This window comes from Penicillium daleae, assembly GCF_028827525.1.
Source record: "Penicillium daleae strain IBT 16125 chromosome Unknown utg000009l_segment0_segment0, whole genome shotgun sequence".
In the NCBI taxonomy this organism is placed as follows: Eukaryota; Fungi; Ascomycota; class Eurotiomycetes; order Eurotiales; family Aspergillaceae; genus Penicillium; species Penicillium daleae.
In genome coordinates, this window is record NW_026623157.1 from 2,793,986 (window position 1) to 2,808,944 (window position 14,959).

The following is a 14,959-nucleotide window of genomic DNA, read 5'->3' on the forward strand; positions in this document are numbered from 1 at the left end:
GACTCGAAAATCGCTCAACCTCCTACTCCGCTGATATATTACACGCCATCCTTCCCGATCCTATTCCACATGCCGTTCCCAAAAGCAATCTAAGCTCATGAAAACAGAACGGGCCGAGTGTTCTGCTGCATTTCTTGGTCCTCAAACTGCGAACTTTTAGCAACATTATCCAAATCAAGCTGGGGAAAAACAAACCTCAAGGAAGTCAGTAGCGGTCACTAGGGCCATAAATGACTTGACGAGTTCGCAGAGGGCTTCATGATGAGTGGCACTGGTACTGCCTCCAATCTTGGCAAACCGCTTGAACACACCGACCATGCAGGGCCGATTCTCGGCGATGAAGGCTCGAGTCTGTGCCTTGATCTGCTCATTGTGGGCTCCCCGGGAGAACACGGCAGAGACAATGACACGGATCACACACAAAAGCAAGTCGTAGTACTTTCGGAGGGCATCCGGGTTATCAATATCTGATTATGTCAGTAACAGTGCCAAGAAGAATACACATATTGATGCCGAGACTGACCAATGCCAATGTCGGGATCCGCAGCGAACAGCCGCGACTCATGGACAGAATCGAACAGACCGGACTTGAGAACATAAGTGGCTCCGGTCTTGGTCTGAGACAGCTGCTGGAGCAGCGCTAGTAGAGATTCGTAGTATGCCAACAAGGAAGAAGTACCTGCAAACGCGATGGTTAGTCAGACTCGTGGACGATTTGGACTAGAAACGAAACTTACCAGCTGCCTGTGCATTCCGGAGTTCAACGGGAAGTGACCTGATTGCGTCGAGGAAGAGACTAAGATAGTTAGACTGGGAGATTAGCTCAGCGAGAACACAATCTGTTCGGCTATCCAGAGCGGCCAGGCAGTTCAAAAACAGAAGTGCTGAAGCACGGCAAGCCTCCTGGCCAGTATAAGCATCGTCGCAGACGGCCTCTACAAGGGCAGGGCCTGCAGTCTTAACGATTTGCTGGCTGTGACGGCGCAGGCTCTCGTGCGTGATATCGGATGATGTGATACGGGTGATGTAGTGGGAGCCGATGCTGTAGAGAACTTCTCTCAAAGACACGTTGCCCGAAGCCAGCATGATCCCACGAATGGACACCTGGAAGAGCTGGTGAAGCTTCTCATCGATGACATCTCCGCTGCGAGAGGTAGGGGTCCCAGGAACATCGGATGCAAGCTTGCTGATCAAGGTCTCTGCTAAACGCGCGAGCTCGATGGCTTCTAGCGATTCGTTTTCAACTGAGATTTCGAGCTTGGGCAGAATCATCTGAATGGCGTGTAGGATGAATGTCGGCCTAGTGGCGTCGTCCAAGACGGAGCAAGTAGTGATGGTGGTGACAAGCTCTGCCCAGGATCGAAGGGCGAGATAACGGTTGTAGCTAATTTGCCGGCTTTGGTTGGTTGCAAGAATGAAGATCTTCAAGCTTTCCGCTTCAGCCTCGAATTGTTCTTCGCTCTGAGGTCGTGCTAGACCAGAAGCAAGCAACTCCGATTTCCGAATATGGATCAACTCCTCAACCTTGGCAATATCGTAAAGAACCAACGTGTCTCGCTCTTGGCTGGCACAGTCTTCAACGGCAATATTGCTCAGGAAGGTGAGTTGAGGTGCATGGAAGTTGCGCGAGACATCGAGGTCGGCGAAGTCAAAAAGATCGAACACGGACGCATTAGAGACGGATTCACCATTTTCCAAAGTCGAGCTTCCGAGAAGAGTTGATAGAATCCCGGCTTGGAGTGTGGGCGATCCGACTTTCGCTGCAGAGCGGATCTCCGTGGCAGCATATGCAAACAGATGGCTTCGGTAGAGCAGGAATTCTGCCAAAGCCGAAGTCGCATCGGTGACCCAGAATTCATCAGTGGAAATTAGATGGCCATTCCAGGGGCTGTTGGGCCCGACGATGGGTTGTCTGGTGAACATGTTCATCAGGAATCCATGCGCGCGCATCTCACCGAGAGTGAAATACGTCGCGAGCTTCGAGGACCATAGATGCTTGAGAACTTCGAAAGCCATGCGCTTGAGGTGCACCGTGTATGATATAATGGTTCCACCCAACTCATCAGGGTAAGCTTGCAGGAAGCCAATGATGGCATGTAGCAACGACATCTGATTGGCAAACAAGCCATCCGAAGGTATATCAAGAATATTCCCCAGGCAACTGAAGCCGAGTAGAAGATGAGCTACTGTGGGGCGATCTGTGATCATACCCAGGCAGCGATTCAAGAGGGCCAGAAGGCTTTCTCGAATCACATAGCCAGCTGCCTGTGGCCCACACTCTAGTTCTCTCAGGTCCGGGTCCATCATGGAAACAAGTGAGCGCGCAACACTGTCAACATCCACCTCAGTAGCAAGCACTTCAACGATCTTGTTTGAAGACTGCCACTTTGTAAGTTCTGGCGAGGACATCTTGTTGAGTTTGCATGAACTTGTCAGTTTCTCTAGCAGAGCCATAGAAGTGACGGTCAGTTGCTCATGCCCCGTGCCGCAATACAGACAAAGCGCAGGCACCAGAGACAAATTGTTCAGGACACTATCTTCAAACGAAGCGAGAGACGAGTTTGCAACGGTGGAACGATGTCCCACCGAATTGGACTTGATCATTGGCTTGACAACGTTGAAGTAAGTCGACTGAAGATCCATAATCAAGTTCATCACCTCAACGCTGCGGAGTAGTGTCAGGACCAAAACTGAATCGGACGAAGCTTGAGCGACTTCCGAGATATCTAGTTGACTGATTGCGAACAGTGCTTTCAGGACATCCTCGTTGAAAAGCCACTCCATCACACGGGAAAACGCATGAAGGCGAACGTAGACCTCGAGGTTGGAAGCTTTAACAGCAGAGTCAGCAAGAGAGGGTTGGCTGAGAACAGTGACAAGATCCTCATTGAAGGTCCGTAAGCTAGTCACCACGAATTCCAAACAATTGTAAGTCAACAAGCGGGATTGGTAGGTATTGAGATCCTGAATTCTCCGAGAAAGAGCGTGACCCAGGATGAAGTCAATGTAAGGCTCAATTCCAGGCATGCGATATGCGGCCCCCAACGATTCCGGGAATGCAAGGGACAATGGTTTTTCACTAAAGTCGGAGGTAGGCGTGACCATCGAATTGATAAGAACCACAAAGGCATTGGTTTGGTCAAAGCTTGCACCAATCTTCTGCAACGCCTGCTGTTCGTACCATAAGCTATGGTTGGAATGGGCGGGGGCTTTCATAAGGGTTGAAGCCTCCCCCGCTGGTGCACTGATCAAAAAGGCGTTGACTGACTCCCACATATCATTGCCATGAACGGGGGTTCTATCGGTCATTAACGCGGAGAGTGTAGTGAAGATGGTTGCTCTGAGATGAGTTGGGATTGGCCCCTTACACAAAGTCAGAAGTTCCTCCGCGACCTTGAATGATTGATTCTGAAGCATCCATTCTCGGATGGCTCCACTCTGCTTGCACAAGTGACCCATGAGACGGAGGTAACAGGTGAGCATAACGGGGGATTCAGGCTCGCTCATATCCACAGGGCCTGGCTTTCGAGCACGCATCAGGCCCTGAGTAGTATGCGAAGTCTGGCCGCTGGCTGGAGATTTTTCCGTGACTCGGGTGGCATAGAGGTGAAGTTCAGCAAACATCTGTGTCCAGTTCATGTTTGTAGACCGCTTCAACTTGGAAGTTAGGAATTTTTCCTCCTCTGTCAAAAACCTGTGCGCGGCAGCTGCATTTTCCTCTCCTTCTGAGATAGAGCAGAGCATCTCGCAAAAAGCACTGACTCTAGGGACTGTTTGACGCTTAGAGGCCCATTGGAGGAAACCATAGAGGTTGCCTTCAACGTCGCCCCAGAATTCCTGCGCAGCATCTTCCCGGTGTTCAAAAGCAAATGAAATGATCATCAGGAGGGACTCAAGGTGAGTTCGCGCCTCCACTAGACCGCGATTCGTACTCGACGTTAGACCATCTCTCAATGCAGTTATTTGATCCAATCGCTGCGTATCTTCTTCTGATTTGAGTTTTCGAACAGCATCTGGCATGTTCGCGATGCAGGATTCCACAAACACCTCGAAACCCTCCATCAAAAGTTCTTTCATGTAATTGCTGCAGGAACTGGAGTCCGGTAGACTGATCAGGCTTTCTTTCAAAAGCAATGTCACTAGTTCGCTGCGCGCGGGGTCAGCCCATTCCTCGATGTTGACGCTGGCACAGATTGCCAACATCAGGTCGAGCGCCCCATCATCAAGAGATACCATGAACATGTCCGTACGCTCTTCTGCTTCTTTCTCTGGATCAACACCGGGGATATCATCTGATGAGCCATCGTCAAAGTACCACCCGCTGTAGATTGCTAGCCACAACGCAGTGATAGCAGCTTGGAAATTCGGGAGCTTCCATGTTTGACCATCCGTGGCCTTGGTGATCACTTCGTGCAGGAACCGAGCCTCGATTCGAGTACCCGAGCTTTCAGGAGATCCGTGACGAACAAAGGACGCGATTGCAACCGGAATGTAGTGAATGAGTAGTCCATCCAAACGGTCTAGCTTCTTCAGATGGGCGATAAGGAGGCGAAAGTCCTCGACGCTAGTGAATGTGCCCTTGAAAAGATAGCGTAGGATGGCCCCAAGCGACTCGTGCTGCTGTTGAAGGCTGTGTCGTTGATATTCAATAGCTTCCATGATGTCGCGATCCTCCTCCTGCCCCACGATAGAGGCCTTCTGAACCTGGTCTCCGAGAAGTGACAACCACTTTTCGACGTCTCCCATGGATTCCAAAGCTTTCCTGGCGAACAACGACGCGTTCTGCATTTGTCTATTCTTGGTGTCCAAAACGAGCGCCAGGGTTTCCTGCATGATAGGCTGAATGTTCTCTGGGCCTTCCGATTCGAGAGATTCGCGGCAAATCAAGCGTAAACATTCGAGAACAAAATTGCGGCGCTCATGGAATCGCATTATCGCAGTAATCAGAGGAGGTCGATCCAGGATCTGCGAGTCTTCCTGGGCGGCAAGAAACATCATCGCCGCCTCCAGCTCGTCAATGTTCAAGGCGTCGGCAAGCTGCAGTGTGCCTTGTTGAAAGTCTTCGTTGATGGAGTACTCGACGTCGGCAACCGTGATCTTGCCTATGTTCATGCGCCAAAGATTAGAGACGTACCTCCGGTAAAAGTGAAGCGAAAATTTGTGATTTGTGACAACCACTTACCCGAAAGTACTGTTTGGCGACTGGCATTGCTCTTCGCAGGCTTGTCTAGGAGTTTTTGGAAGTCCTGAATATGTGTTTCCAATTCGATCATTAATCGGTCAACATTCAAGAACGAGCTGTCGGAGATAGCCGAAAGATCCTGGTATAAGCCTCGCAGGCTTGCCAGGTTCTCGTGAAGCTCTGCCATGACGGCGCGGGGTGGTGGAAGTGAGAAGGGTAGCTTCGAGCTCTGTTGTTTCCTGAAAGGCGGAACGCGATCAAAATTCCGGGCGGTCATCCGCTTGGGCAGTACTGCCGCTCCACAACACCGCAACGGATGAGAAGCTATTGCCGACACGCGAACGCCTGGACCGCGACATGACTGGCTGAGGTGAATCATTCTAACTGCGAGAAATTGGAAACCTGATGTCAACGATTTATGCGAAAGCCCAAGACGAGCGGCTGCTGCGCCCAGCGCAATGGGGGAGATCTATTTGGACAAGGCGCTCGGGTTGCTGTCTTCGGACAAGCAGAAGGAACGAGCTGATGGCTTAGCAGGTATGCTCCTCTCAGTTTTCATGGCCATGACTGGGCTTTTAAACTAATGAGTCTTTAGATCTCAAACACATTCTGCAGCAGAACAAACAGAGCCCTAAGCTGTAAGTGCTAGCATTCTAATCAATGCAACTTCCCCTCAGTGGATAAGCTAACACGCGGTCTGAATCATTTCAAGACTGGAGCTTAGCGATAAAGCCTGCCACAAGATATTTGAAGCTCTCTTTCGCTTTATTGCGGTTGAGCGATCGATTTACATCCGCGCCCAACGATCGAACACCAAAAGCCCGTCAACCACCCGGTTGTCAACATGCGCCTCGGTGTTTCGCATAGCAGTCGACACCTTTCTGCGCAACATCCGAGCGAAAACAGTGCGCGCAATCCTTGATCATATCACTGAGACAATACCAGTTCCTGGGGAAGGCCTGTGGGAGCCGCTAAGTGGGGACTACACGAAATGCTTAACGTCGCTTCTTCAATACCCTCCCCATACTGAGCATCTGGGCGATGCAGACTGGGAAAGGCTCATTGATTTCTGCCTCGATGCGATAACTATACAAGAGAGCAGCGACGAGAGCCAACTCAGCATCCGCAGTGGACACCGGTGTGCACCCGAAGATCTGCTGGATGCAAGTGATGGCCGCTCGACCCCCCAAAGGATGACACCCGCCCAAGGAAATAGAGAGAAATTTGTGGGCGATAGAAATACCGTCGGAGAAGTCCTAGCGTGTACCCAGCTTCTGACATCAAGTCCCAGCGCCCCCATACAGGCTGCTGCGGAGAGCATCCTTCAAGGGCTTGTTGAACTTGTCAGATCACCATCCTTGAAGGCCGGAAATGCACAGCAGCTGGCGTTCAGTAGTATCAATACAGTTGTTTCCAGAATCTTGTTCGACCAGTCCGAGCTGGCTCGGTCGACTCTGACGGATCTGATCCCAGTAATTCGACGCCTGTGGACCACTAAGCTCCAGAGCCTGAAGGATGAGCTTCTTGCCACAACCATGCTGTGTCTGGTCATTTTCGCGGATGCAGCTCATAAGAACCCGTCTGATTCGCTTGTCCGCTCAATTGAGGGACTGGCAAGCTCCATCCAGGCCGAATATGTGAAGCGGGCTGATAGGGAATTGCTCCAGGTTGACGAGACGGTCTTCTACCAAAAAAGAGGAAAAGGAAATGGACCTGTCTATGGGCCTCGCCTGGGAAATTCTCGATCAGAGCACAACTGGACTGTGATATGGGCCCTTGCAAACTTGCTTAAACTGGCCGAAAAAGCCGCTGTTCAGGAGCCCGATGAAGCCGATTCTGAAGAGCTCTCAAGCAAGAGACAACGTCTCACATCAGGCATAGATGATGTATTCCGTGATGCAATATCTGGAACAGGCGCGCAGAGGATCTGCGCCCTGCAATTAGTCCCTTTCCTTGAGGCCGATGTCGACATTGACACAAAGGATTCTTTTGTTCAACGGGCTATCCCGAGCATTCTCGATGACAACAGCACAATCTCAACTTGGACATTGATAGCACTGACAAGGTGAGTGGTTGTATCATCCATTCAGGTGCTGATACTAATCAAGCTTTTTAAAAGTGTCGTTGATGGCCCAAGTGCCCGGCATCATCAACTGAAAGGATACTGGCCGCAATCTGTGGATCTCGCAACTCGTACCTTCTCCTCTTCTGTAACTTCCAGAGCGGCTTGCAATTTTTTGCGTACAATACTCGAGGCAGATCTGCTGGAATACTCCTTCGTGTCAGAGAACATACGATCATTGCTCTCGTCCGCGAATTTGAATGGTCCTTCCGCCATCTCCGACTCGGCTCTGCAGATGTGGGCATCGATAGCCCGGAAGAGGTTACATCTGAGTCCTGGAACAGCTCAAAATGCGTCACAGCAAATTTGCAGTTGGCTGAGAGAAGTATGGACGATTGGTACGTCAGCTAAACGATCTTTATGTGAAACATCAGCCACTTAACTTCCCCGCAGGTAATCTCACAGATCGACTTCAAACTGCTCAGATCGCCATGTTTGCCCGCCCGCTCAATCTACTCGACTTGTTCATGGCATGTACTAATCGACATTTCGAGATTCCTGATCTCCGACATTATGGGCCGTCGGGCTTCGTGGCTCGGTTTTGGTTCTACTTCCATGAAAACAAGGAACTCCTGCGATATATGTTCAGCACAGGTAGTGCTATCATGCATTCCAATCCTTGGAACCATGGAGACTTATGGTCCTTGAAGCCCTCGGCTCGCCAAGATCCAGATGATACCGTGATAATTGAAATGTTGCGAGCAAAGTCTGAGACGTTCCTGCAATCATGGAAGACGATAAGCGAAGACAGATCGCTTCACATCACCGCGGACGTTCTGCAAATCTTGATCTCTTTCTGCATTGTTTGTTCACTTTTTGGGGCATGCCTTCCTCGGCAGTCAAGCTCTCGAGTGCAAGGTCTTCAGCAGAACTGTAATGCTCTATGGACTTCCATTTGCGAGCATTTGTCAATACACGAGTCGACTGCCATCCAACCGTGTCTTGAAATCCTATCACCAATTCTCGCTTCAGAGTCCGAAATCGAGTTGTCCGGCATTGGGGCCTCTCTCCATCCACTTCTTGGCCCGTTGGCGGCAATCCTCGAAAAGCTTCGCCAAGGCTTGAAAAGGGACGCGCCTAATCAGATAGATATCATGGACCTGGACGACCGCTTGACCTACCAAGGAGATGAGGTCTTCACCAACCAGACAATTCTTGCCTCCAACCGAGCGGCGACTTGTCTCTTCTCTGACATTGCCACATTTCAACGCTGCGAGACCCTTCGACTGTCAATCTTGTTGAGAGCACAAATTGAGAACATTGCTGATGAAGTTCCGAGGTCAACTATTGTGGAGTATCTCACAGACCTGGACGAGTCTGACCTTTTATCCGCGCAAGGAATTCTCCCTGCAGTTTATAAAAGGTGCTCCAAGTTGCAGCGGGATGACCTGATTCAAGTTCTAGAGGACCTTGGTGAGAAATGTCTACAGTCATATGAAATGGAGCGTTGCGAAGCTTCACACGACATATGCATTCGCATGATGACGGCTTTCGTTGCGGCGTGGACAGATTCACAGAATGACGGCTTTAACGAATCGGCCATGGACTTGTACAGCTGGTTCATGGAGGCTTTGCTTGCGAAGAAGAGGGCATCAACTCATGTGTATATTGCTCTTTCGGAGCTTGTACAGGCTGTCCTCGAACTATGTCACTCATATGGCAGTGAACAGACCCTCCCATCTCCACGAACCACCCTTTTCATGATCCTGCAAGAGGGTGATGTTCAAGTTAAATTTAGCATTGCTGATTTTCTACCAACATTGTTTGAACGATTCCTCCTCAAAGACCACGACGCAATCTTTGATGATGTTTTGGCAAACCTGCCAAGAGATCCAGATTGGATCGAGGGGATTGCTCTTCGCCTTCTTGTCCTATCAAGACTGGCCTCTAAGTGGCATACCTTACTGCGAAGAAGCATCTACCATATGTTTGAGACTCCAGCCCAAGTTCCGAACTCCCTCGGATATGCTCATATGTGCATGGTATCTACATCGACATCTCTTGGCTTGAGGGATGGAAGAGAGTTGTTCCGTCTGTTCGCTTCTCAAATACTCTACACTTGGACCGAGACCCAAAGTGTTATGTCCATGCCGTATCGCATTTTTGGATATGGCACCCTTCAAGAAATGCTCATCGACGTGAAAGATGAGGTCGTTGGACAGATGATGATGCGCGGCAAGGAATTAGAAACCCAGGAACTTGCAAGCTACCTTGAAATACCTCATGTTGAACTTCTTGAGACATCATTTCATAAAGCTGAGGCATACAGTATTGCACGAGACATCAGCACACCGCCCGAGCAGGGAAGTCAACCCAAGGGTGTTGAAGTTCGACTGAGGAAGTTGCTTGGACAGGAGAGTTTTATGAGCCGAATAGAGGAAAATTTCCCGCAGATCATCGCCACTTTTTTCAGGACTCTTGATCGACATGATCAGATAGAACGAGCAATTTCAAAGCGTCCTAGCTTTCGCCATGCTCTCGATATCCAAACCCAAATTAGTCTGAAATGTGCTTCACAGAATTCTCTGCCTGCAAATCAACAACCGTCATTCCGAGCTCGCTACCTACTGGATGAGCTCGAATTTTTGTGCAAACGTGCGGGCTTTGAGCTTGAATCAATATGGTCACCAGCTCTTGCTACATATGTCTGTCGCTCTCTCCTTGAGACCATACACCCTGCACTGGGATCTCTGCATACGTGCTCCGTTATACGAAAGATGAGGGTTCTTCTCTGCCTTGCAGGACCAATCATGCTGGAAAATTACCAATTTGAGATGATCCTCAATGCTCTTCGTCCTTTTATCGTCGATGTCCACTGTTCTGAAGATGCCCTCGGCATCTTTTGGTACCTTCTTGAGGCAGGGAAAGCTTACTTGTTAGCGAACCCCGGCTTCACAGCTGGCATCTGCCTTTCGACATTGGTGACACTCCGAAAGCTCTTTTTGTCATCCCCGGAAAGTACCACACAGCAGAGTCAGTTTCAAGCTGTGCTTTCGATCGCACAAACCTTCCGCGAGTGGCTCTGTCAGTTCATGGACAACTGCCAAGGTTCAGATTGGAGCACTGAAACCAAGCAATCGTTTGCAGGGCTGCTGGACTTGGCACGGAAGCTGCCTTCCTTAATGAACTCCTCAAATGCCCAAGATGAAAATGACCTGGTCTTTGCCATCCTCAGAGATCGCGATTCCACCCAGTCTCTCTTGAGTAAGCCAACTGCAGATCTGGTGCTCTCTTTACTTTGTCCCGAATTCAAGGAAAATAGGACTGTGAACAAGAGCAGCTTCGAGATTAATTTGGATTCTGAATCACTTGTCTTTTCACTCTGGGAGACACTGCACAGGTTTGAAGACGGCCCCGAGTACCAGCTGTGGGCTGGTCGAATTATTGGGCGCTCCTTTGCTGCTACGGGCAAAATCAATGAAAGATTAATGCGCGAGCAAGAGAATTCTTTGTTCCAAAGACCGGAATTGAGTGACCACTCGGATCTCGCTCACCGGTCGAAGATTACTATTCTTCGACTTCTCTGCAGCAAGCTTCAGGTCCAAGATCATGCAGAGACTGGCTTAATTGAGAGGACACTCCAGGTTATTATCAGCCACATCACAGATGCCGATGATTTTCAGGCGTACGTTGATATCATTCCCGAGTCACTTATGCCGGCTCTTCTTTGGAATCCGTATTCCTGCCCGAAATTGTCCCTTCCGGCAGCCAAGGTTGAGATATTCGACCTTGGCCTTCAAGAGGCTGCTCAGCATTCACCTCTTACCGACTGGGCCCGCAATGCTTCACTCTCTTTGTCTAGTGCCGCCCCGCATGATCCCGTCATTGGCCCATTGCGAGCGGTTCTAGATACAATCCCAGGACTGGCAGTTCAGGCCTTGCCATATATCATCCATGAAGTGCTACTCTCCGAAGATAAAAGAGAAAGTAGACTTCGGCAGGCGATCTCTGGACTATTCAAAGACATTCTTGGCAAAGTCACTGAAGACACAATGCCGCATACTCGACTTGTCATCAGCTGCATATTGTATCTTCGAAATCAGCCTATTCCCGGTGAATCAACGATCGTTGATCGTGATAAGTGGCTTGAAATCGACTATGGGCAGGCATCTGCAGCTGCCCATCAATGTGGACTGCAGAAGACATCGCTTCTTTTCCTTGAAATCGAGGCATCTAGGGTCATTTCAGGATCTCGCCGCGCCTCTGTGGCAAAATACGAACCACCCGTGGAGCTTCTGCATGATATCTTCAAAAATATTGATGATCCGGATCTTTTCTACGGAATTCAACACAGCTCATCTCTGCCAACCGTCATGGAGAGGCTAGAGTATGAAAGCTCAGGCTTGAAAAATCTTCTCTTCCAGAGCGCGCAGTACGACAGCGAAGTTCAGATGTCTGATAATGCAAATCCTTTTGGGGTCTTAAGAGCCTTGAACGCGACCAATCTTCAAGGAATAGCCAACACAATGCTGTCTGCCTCTGGCAGTGCGAATAATATGCCGGCTTCTTTCGGCAGCATGCTACAAGCCGCAACAAGTCTCCAGCAGTGGGATATTCCAGTCTCATCATTGGATGTTTCACCCTCAGCGACTGTATTCCGCGCATTGCAGAGCTTGAACACATCGGCATCTCTATCCGAGGTTATTCTGTCCCTGGACAACTGTCTGCTGACAACATTAAAGACTCTCAGCGAGAGTGGTCAATCCACAATTGAGTTGCGAAACACGATGCGTGCACTTGGGATCATGACTGAGATAAGTGACGTTCTACAAGCCTCGTCAACTCAAGAGATGAAAGACGAATGGGAGAGGATTATGGACAGGAGCAGTTGGTTGAAAACTGAAAGGTGAGTTTGACTGCGTTGGTTTCTCCCTCCTTAAAGAACGTGTTTTAATTGCAATAGCTATACCGAGGTCGGGGAGATCTTGAGCTGGCACGAGGCATTGTTCTCTTCCATTAGGAAGAATGAGTTCCTGACGTCCAAGTCAAACTTGGGCCCAGGAGACGCGCGCCTACTCGAGGCGAAGGTTTTCCGCCAGTCGCTAGATATTACTAGGAGTCATGGTGTTGCCCAGGCATCCTTGAAATCCGCAATCAGCTTGTCAAAGCTTGCCGAGCCTTGTGCTGACTTGGGATTGAATATTGAGGGGGCAGCGAAATTTGACCTTGCCAACGTTCTTTGGGACCAAGGGGAAATGACTGCATCGATCCGAATGTTGCAACAGCTGAAGGGACAAAGTGACTTGCACAAACAAGCTATTCCGCTCAGTCGTGCTGAATTGCTCGTAACCTTGGTGAGCCCTCTGAGGAACCTTGTCAACTTTCAAGTCTAATGCATCTTCACTAGGGACATCACGTCGCTGAGGCCCGACTAGAGAAGCCAGAATCAATTCTCCAAGACTACCTGTACCCGGCTGTCAAGGAGCTAAAGGGTGCCTCGGAAGGGGAGTCCGCTGGGCGGGTCTACCACGGCTTCGCAAGTTTCTGTGACCAGCAACTCCTGAATGTCGACGGAATGGAAGACTTCAAACGAATCAAACAACTGCGTGATCGCAAAGAAAAAGAACTCCTTGGCCTAGAAGACATGATGAAGAATGCAGAAGGTCGAGAAAGAGAATCTCTCAAGATCTTCCGTGCCAAAGCAAAGCAATGGTTTGATCTCGATGACCGCGAATACCAGCGTCTCTTACGCAGTCGGGAGGCTTTCTTGCAACAGTGTCTTGAGAACTATCTGCTTGCCCTGCGGGAAAGCGAAACTTACAACAACGATGCTCTCCGATTCTGTGCATTGTGGCTCGACAAATCTGAAAGCAAGACTGCCAACACGGCAGTATCCCGATATGTCAATGATGTGCCAAGCCGCAAATTCGCACCTCTCATGAATCAACTATCGTCTCGCCTGCTCGATGTTTCTGATGATTTCCAGTCTCTTCTCACTAGCTTGGTCTTCCGAATCTGCGCTGAACACCCATTCCATGGAATGTACCAGATTTTCGCCAGCAGCAAGTCAAAGGGTGGCAAAGATCAATCCTCGCACTCTCGCTTCCGAGCTGCGAACAAGCTCGTGGACCGCCTGAAGAACGACAAGGATATTGGCCCGACCTGGATTGCAGTCCACAACATGAACATTACATACGTCCGTTTCGCCATTGACAAGCCCGACAGCAAATTCAAGACTGGTGCGAAAATTCCTCTGAAGAAACTCCCCACCGGTGATCGCCTGGGGAAGGACGCCGAGACTTACAAGCTGCCACCACCCACAATGAAAATCGAGCTTCGTGCAAACCTCGACTATAGTGATGTTCCTTCGATTGCCAGATTTAGCTCTGAATTCACGCTAGCGTCGGGTGTCAGCGCACCCAAGATTGTGACCGCTGTTGCCACCAATGGAGTTCGATACAAGCAACTGGTGAGCTACCTGGCCTCCTTACTGGGCATCTATTTTACTAACAAGCCTTCAGTTCAAAGGAGGAAACGACGATCTCCGGCAGGACGCAATCATGGAACAGGTATTCGAGCAAGTGAGCAGTCTTCTAAAAGATCATCAGCCTACACGCCAACGGAACCTGGGAATTCGAACCTACAAGGTTCTCCCGTTGACGCTGAACGCTGGAATCATCGAGTTCGTCCCAAACACCATTCCTCTGCACGATTACTTGATGCCCGCACATCAGCGTTATTTCCCGAAGGACATGAAACCCAGCGCCTGCCGGAAGCATATTGCAGATGTGCAGACCAGGTCATTCGAACAAAGGGTCAGAACCTACCGTCAAGTTACGGAGCACTTTCACCCCGTGATGAAGTACTTTTTCATGGAGAAGTTCAGCAATCCCGATGACTGGTTCAGCAAACGGTTAGCATATACACGAAGTACTGCTGCGATCTCCATTCTTGGTCATGTTCTCGGACTTGGTGATCGACATGGTCATAATATCCTGTTGGACGAGAAGACAGGAGAGGTAGTGCACATCGACCTGGGTGTGGCGTTCGAACAAGGACGCATTCTCCCTGTGCCCGAGGTGGTTCCCTTCCGATTGACACGAGATTTGGTCGATGGGTTTGGCATCACCAAGACAGAAGGCGTGTTCAGGCGCTGCTGTGAGTTCACACTAGAAGCACTTCGGCAAGAGTCGTACAGCATCATGACCATTCTTGATGTGCTCCGATATGATCCATTATACAGCTGGACCGTGTCTCCGCTGCGAATGAAGAAGATGCAAGACAATCAGGACGCTGGTGACGGGCCACCTCTTCTGCCTGGCGCACAAGACAAGCCTGTCACCAATGAACCAAGCGAGGCTGATAGAGCTTTGACTGTGGTTGCCAAGAAGCTGAGCAAAACCCTGAGTGTCACTGCCACGGTCAATGAGTTGATCCAGCAAGCAACTGATGAGAAGAATCTCGCGGTACTGTATTGTGGTATGTCATTTTCTAGCGTGTTGGCCTATTTGTGTCATTGGCTAACTTGTTATTAGGTTGGGCGTCTTATGCTTAAACCAAAGCTGTGTTTGAGCTTTAGCGTGTACATATTGCATCCATGCCATACTTGTCAATAAGGAGGCCCAGCACCAGATGTGCTTGTGTCAATAACATTGCCTCTCAAAATAGATCTGCACTCTCGTAGTCCCATGGAATTCATGACATCTGAGTTCCCT

At 49.8% G+C, this 14,959-nt stretch overlaps 2 protein-coding genes across 2 annotated transcripts; one reads left to right on the top strand and one right to left on the bottom strand.

Moving 5' to 3' along the window:
- Nucleotides 1-95: 95 nt before the first annotated feature.
- On the bottom strand, nt 96-5,369 carry N7458_012159 (nuclear pore complex Nup192/Nup205 family protein; the record flags this gene model as incomplete). The annotated part of the gene is made up of 5 exons (XM_056915541.1): nt 96-146; nt 196-467; nt 524-679; nt 738-5,102; nt 5,183-5,369. The coding sequence occupies 5 exons, from the start codon at nt 5,367-5,369 to the stop codon at nt 96-98; spliced, it is 5,031 nt and encodes a 1,676-aa protein (XP_056760295.1).
- A 271-nt stretch (nt 5,370-5,640) lies between these two features.
- Nucleotides 5,641-14,799, top strand: atmA (DNA-binding protein kinase TEL1; the record flags this gene model as incomplete). The annotated part of the gene is made up of 9 exons (XM_056915542.1): nt 5,641-5,719; nt 5,778-5,820; nt 5,895-7,247; nt 7,302-7,642; nt 7,698-12,150; nt 12,208-12,598; nt 12,652-13,713; nt 13,766-14,723; nt 14,780-14,799. 9 exons carry the CDS (start codon nt 5,641-5,643, stop codon nt 14,797-14,799), a joined length of 8,700 nt encoding a protein of 2,899 aa, XP_056760296.1.
- Between the last annotated feature and the right edge of the window lie 160 nt (nt 14,800-14,959).